Genomic DNA, 5,930 nt, shown 5'->3' on the forward strand with positions numbered 1-5,930 from the left:
GCAGTTAGGCAGGAACGCGTTTGCATGCATACCACGGAGGCGTAAAAAAAGGCATTTGGTGGGTCGCAGAGAGGCGCTGGATGCAACGGGATACCAGCACTTCCGCGATCAGACGCCCGCCTGTGCCACATATTTTCTGGAAAATATTGCACTTTCCCTGGTACCTTTTTACTCTGCATCTTCGCCAGCGTGATATGGGTTGCCGACGGGTGCGGGACACTTGCCAGATGTTCCCGTGTGATCGTGCCCGTAAAATCCGCCCGGCATTTGTCCCTATCGCGCGGCTAATTCTGTGTGTGACTGGGACCGTACTTTCTTTAAAAGATGGAAAGGCTGCCATTTTTACTTCTGTGCCATATGATCAGTGCAGGCATTCTCCTGAGCTGTCATCAATACCCCATATTAAGAAACCACCAACTATACGGCATGGTGAAGGAAGAACCATTCCTGGAGTCACTGACCATCGTAACAGAAAACTGCAGAACATCACACAGTTTTGTAATGTGGTCTTTAAAGCAGTGGTGAGAATGAGTACTGCATCACAGTGTTTTGCTTTTTCTTCTTCTTGGCCTTGTAAAGGTTTTGGTGACCTTGTCCTACAAACTGTTTTTAAAAATAAAAATTATTGTTTTGATGGCTTCTGAGAATGGTATCTGTTTTCTTGCTGTGTCTGCAGCTTTGCTTCAGATGTTGTCGCCATCTATTATGACAGTGATGAGACAGTGTGTGAGGATTTGGAACTCCAGGCCTTTGTGAAGGACATTTATGTCTACGGCATGAGAGGCAACAAGGCATCAGGTGAGACGTCCCTGCTAGAGCCAGATTCTCTGTCCATTCTACACGTGAATGGACTGGAAGCTCTGAAGTACCTTTTCTTCTTTGAACCCCAAAGGTTATTAATATGGCTGCAGGCAGTGCAGGTTACAATAGTGGTAACATTTGCCTAGATACTAAATAGTTTACTGTTCTCCAATTCATGACTGAGGCCTCACTGAAATTTTATGACTTTTTCCCCACCCTGTCAGGTCATGTGCACAAGGACTGACCCTTCAGAATAAAAATAACACCTGGTCCTGCAGTTACAGCCAACCCATGAAGGCTCATCTGTGGGGAAAGGGCCTGATATTTGTATCCATATTTCCATGTGGATACATCCAGTGTTCCCTCTAAGCTGAGTTAGTGTGAGCCAGCTCACAGTTTTTTAGCCTCCGGCTCACAGATTTTTGTCTTAGCTCGGGAAGGATGGCTCCAGAGCAAGCTAATTTATGCAGGAGCCAGATCGCTCACTCACAACTTTAATGGCAGTAGGTCACAAAGTAGAGTTTTTGCTCACAAGACGCCACAGCTTAGAGGGAGCATTGGATGCATTTGCTTTCTTTGATATGTTATTTCATGGCATCAGATCTTCGCAAGCCCCTAGCCGCATATGTACAGTTTGGTGTAGTGGTTAAGAGCGGTGGACTCTAATCTGGAGAACCAGGTTTGATTCTCCACTTCTCCACCTGAGGCCTGCTGGGTAACCTTGGGCCAGTCACTGTTCTCTCGAGAGCAGTTCTCTCAGAGCTCTCTGAGCCCCAGCTACCTCACAGGGTGTCTGTTGTGGGGAGGGGAAGGGATTGTAAGCCATTCTGAGACTCCCAAGTGAAGGGCGGGGTATACATCCAACTCTTCTTCTTCTACAACTTGTACCTGAAAGTGCAGAAAAGGGGAAGGAAAGTGAGATCGATGCAGGCAGTGCTGTGTGCATAGAGGCAGAACGCTTGGAGGCAGAACATAATGTGCTTTGTTCCTTTGGGACAGGGCCAGCTGCCCGTATTTCTCAGCACGCAGAATGCTCTTTCTTGGTGCTTACTAACCCGCTGAGCTGTCTGTTACTGTTACTCTTTTAAGGCAAGTTTGGCTTCCACTGTTCAGTTCACCCTAATTGGCCTTGATAGCAAAGTCAGGGTGAAAATTCATGATCTTGTTGACTGGCTTCTTGTACTTGAGCCAGTCAAGAAGAAAAATCAGTCTGTTTCATAAAGCTCCAAAGGGAGCCAAGGGTTTTTGCTGTTTTTAAAGTTTCTCCTGAATTTCAGGATTTCCCAAGACAATCAAGACACGGGAGAAGTTGTCAGAATATCTCACTGTAGTGATTTACGTAACGTCAGCACAACATGCAGCTGTGAATTTTGGCCAGGTAAAGATACAACGCAATTCTGTACCATATGAACTTAAGGGAGTTTCACACTGGATAGATCAGCCCTGTTCAGGGACTTTGAAGGGAATGAGGAGTACAGAAAAGAAAGTATTCCACTCTCACTTAGGAATGGGCCAGTGGAAATAAAGGCATCTCATTCTAGATCAGCTTCCATAGAGCTGAGGATGCAGCCATGGAAACAAGGAGAGAGCTGGGCTGTGGTCACACTAGCGGCTTGGCGCGATATGGTGCTGCCTCTAATTGTACTGGTTTAAAGTGTTGCGGGGCATGTCAGCCAGACTGCACACCCTGCTGCAGGTTGCCCATGCAGACATCCCATGGTCAAGCATCCACATTACTGCAGCGCCTCAGTCATGGAGCGTGCTGCCCCCCCCCAAATTTCAAAACGCTTGCATGTGCGCTCATGCACATGCATAACTGCGCATGCGCATATAGGCAATTTTTTTTTAAAGGGTTGCCCATGCAGACATCCCGTGCTCAAGCAGCCACATTACTGCAGCGCCTCAGTCACGGAGCGTGCTGCCCCCCCAAAATTTCAAAATGCATGTGTGCTCGTGCGCATGCATAACTGCGCATGCAGACATCCCATGCTCAAGCAGCCACATTACTGCAGCGCCTCAGTCACAGAGCGTGCTGCCCCCCCCAAATTTCAAAACGCATGTGCGCTTGTGCGCATGCATAACTGCGCATGCACATATAGGCAATTTTTTTAAAACCCTCCCTAGTGGCAGAACAGATCTGCAGGTTCAGGCTGCCAAATCTGTTCTGTGCATCCCCCCCCCTCCCCATTCAGACATCCGGCCATGTGCAATGACTGTCCAGGCAACCAAAAACACCACTTGTGATGTGGTGCCTTTTTAGCCCGGCTCCACGTTGTCCCATGACAGGGTGAGTGTGGCTGGGGAACACGTGATAGATGTGGCTGTGTGACTGCGCCCGTTTGATCCAGAGGGGAGGAGTGACTGTGTTGGGCCAAACTCCTTGTGTGTGATCACAGTCGTAGTCACGGCCAAAGTGCTAGTTAAATCTCCTTAAAGCTGAGAGGCACAGGATGGAGCTAGATATCAGGATGACTCAATGCTGCCACCACAAGCAACATCCCAAAATTTGCAGTCTCTCTTCCTCATAACCTCTGATGAGACTCACAGTGTGGGACGATGCTGTAATGCTTTGAGTTTGCTTTCATGTCATTGTCCACTGGAAGCTCCTGGCATGATGGGGTAGATCAATGTTAGGTCAGCAGTATTGTCTCCACATTGCAGGTAGGGGACTAAGTCCTTGGGCCACCTGCAGAGATGGTGGTTGAGCCAGGATGGCCCAGTTCACATTCTAAAGGCATCCGTTGTCTCTACAGAGGCCTGCTGAGGAAGAGTAAACACATCAAGTGTGCAATTGGAAATGCATTAGTAACAATTTACAGTCCAACAGTGTCAACAAATACCAACGGTTCACAGTGCCAACAGTTTTCCAACCATTTACAGTCCAACAGTATCAACAGATTACAAAGAGTCCAGCTTCAACTTTGTTTCGATGGAAAACTTCATCAGAACGTGATTACCAGCAACCATTATGTGTTTGAATCGTATTTTGCAGATGAACAGAACATTCTCTATGTTGCTATGCAGTATACTATCTGGGACTAGCCAATGGGCTTAAAAACATTTTATACGTGGGCAAGTATATTGAAGGGCTAGTCCCAGATAATATAGTTGAAGCCGGACTCTTCGTAATCTGTTGATACTGTTGGACTGTAAATTGTTGGAAAACTGTTGACACTGTGAACTGTTGGTATTTGTTGACACTGTTGGACTGTAAATTGTTATTAATGTATTTCCAATTGCACACTTGATGTGTTTACTATTCTAATATATATATATATTTGCATATGATAGCGACTTTCCCAGTTTGTGTTTTTTGATTCATATATACTGGGAGGTTTCTGCCGTGTTGCTACTGAGGAAGAGAGCAGCCACAGGAAGGAAGTTGACACCGTGTTGCAATGTATTTGAGATAAATGGGCACTTTACATTTCTGTGCGTGTAAAGTACTGTCAAGTCGCAGCTGGCTTATGGTTGGCAACCCCATTGAGTTTTCAAGGCAAGAGCCAAATAGAGGTGGTTTGCTATCGTCTGCCTCTGCGTAGCAACCAGTGTTCCCTCTAAGCTGAGTTTGTGTGAGCTAGCTCACAGTTTTTAAGCCTCCGGCTCACACATTTTTGGCCCAGCTCAGGAAGGAGGGCTCCAGAGCAAACTAATTTACGCAGTAGCCAAATGGCTCACTCGCTACTTTACTGCCAGCAGCTCACAAAGTAGAATTTTTGCTCACAAGACTCCACAGCTTAGACGGAGCCTTGATCGCAACCCTGGAATTCCTTGGTGGTCTCCCATCCAAATACTGACCAGGGCCAGCCCTGCTTAGTTTCTGAGATCTGACGAGAATCAGGCTAGCCTGGGCCAGCTGGGTCAGGGCACTTTAGATTTTACCAGAAAATAAATACTTTGGACTTGCTGAGAAAGTAGAAGTGACTGGAGAAGGAGGAAAGGTGGTTTTGTGGTGGTGGTAGGGGGTAGTGGAGGCTGCAGATGAAAGAATTACAGGAAACCATCTTATCTCCAACGCTTAGCATCAAGCTGGTGGGGAGATGAGAGCTGGGATACAGCTACGATTGCGGTTATCATCGTTAGAAGTAAGTTGCTTCTGCAGAACTGTTTCCGAATACTTACATCCTGAAAGCTCTAGTGACAAATGTACACATCAGATACTTACTGACTGTGGCATTTAGCTGCATGTAAAGCCGTGTCTGTGGTATCTGTTGTGCTCTCAGACAGCTTATTTGAACACGACTTGCAAGTCACTGTGTGCCTGACTGTGCTTTTGCTTTTTTTATGGCGCAGTATGACTGGTGTTCCTGGATTCCCAATTCCCCCCCAACAATGCGCCGCCCACCACCGACAGAAAAGGGGAGTGTCACCATTGAGTATATTGTGGAGAGTTTACCGGACAGGGGACGCTCGTGTTGGCATCTTGGCGCTGTTTGGGCCTTGAGTCAGTTTCAAGAGAATGAAGTGAGTGAGACTTTCCTCAGTTCTGAGATATCTGGTTGCCTGTCTCTCCCTCATCCCATTTCCCTTTCTAGGAATCCGTAAGTGTTCTGCTTCCAGCCTTTTGGAAAAATCTGTCAAAAGCTGAGACGTGCTCATGGTGGAGGTGGTGGGAAGTGCTGTCAACCCCACAAGGTTTTCAGGGCAAGAGATGAACGGAGGTAGTTTGCCATTGCCTGCCTCTGAATAACAATTCTGGACTTCCTTGGTGGTCTCCCATCCATGTACTAAGCATGAGTAACTCTGCTTAACTTCCAGTATCTGATGAGATCAAGCTAGCCAAATCAGCCAGTATCATAATGCCCCCGTATAAATCGATAGTGCAGTTCTGGTCACCACACCTCAAAACGGATATTATAGCATTGGAAAAAGTGCAGAAAAGGGCAATTAGAATGATAAAAGGGTTGGAACACTTTCCCTATGAAGAACGCTTAAAGAGGTTAGGACTCTTTAGCTTGGAGAAATGACGGCTGAGGGGTGACCTGATCGAGGCTTATAAGATTATGCATGGGATAGAGCAGGTAGAGAAAGAAGTACTTTTCTCCCTGTCTCACAATACAAGAACTCATTGCTGAGCAGTCGGGTTAGAACAGATAAAAGGAAATACTTCTTCACCCCTCAATGGTGGC

General features: G+C 46.7%; 1 protein-coding gene across 1 annotated transcript in view; it reads left to right on the forward strand.

Annotated features, from left to right (window-relative positions):
* Positions 1 to 5,265, forward strand: part of ALOX5 (arachidonate 5-lipoxygenase) — a gene marked incomplete at its 3' end in the record, with an annotated part of 54,788 nt that extends 49,523 nt beyond the window's left edge. The window contains exons 11-13 of the mRNA XM_015414398.1: positions 677 to 798; positions 2,079 to 2,179; positions 5,095 to 5,265. Coding sequence (XP_015269884.1) covers positions 677 to 798; positions 2,079 to 2,179; positions 5,095 to 5,265 — 394 coding nt within the window. The remainder of the gene's footprint in view (positions 1 to 676; positions 799 to 2,078; positions 2,180 to 5,094) is intronic.
* Between the last annotated feature and the right edge of the window lie 665 nt (positions 5,266 to 5,930).

The sequence above is a fragment of the Gekko japonicus genome, unplaced genomic scaffold (assembly GCF_001447785.1).
Source record: "Gekko japonicus isolate JY-2015 unplaced genomic scaffold, Gekko_japonicus_V1.1 scaffold1406, whole genome shotgun sequence".
In the NCBI taxonomy this organism is placed as follows: domain Eukaryota; kingdom Metazoa; phylum Chordata; class Lepidosauria; order Squamata; family Gekkonidae; genus Gekko; species Gekko japonicus.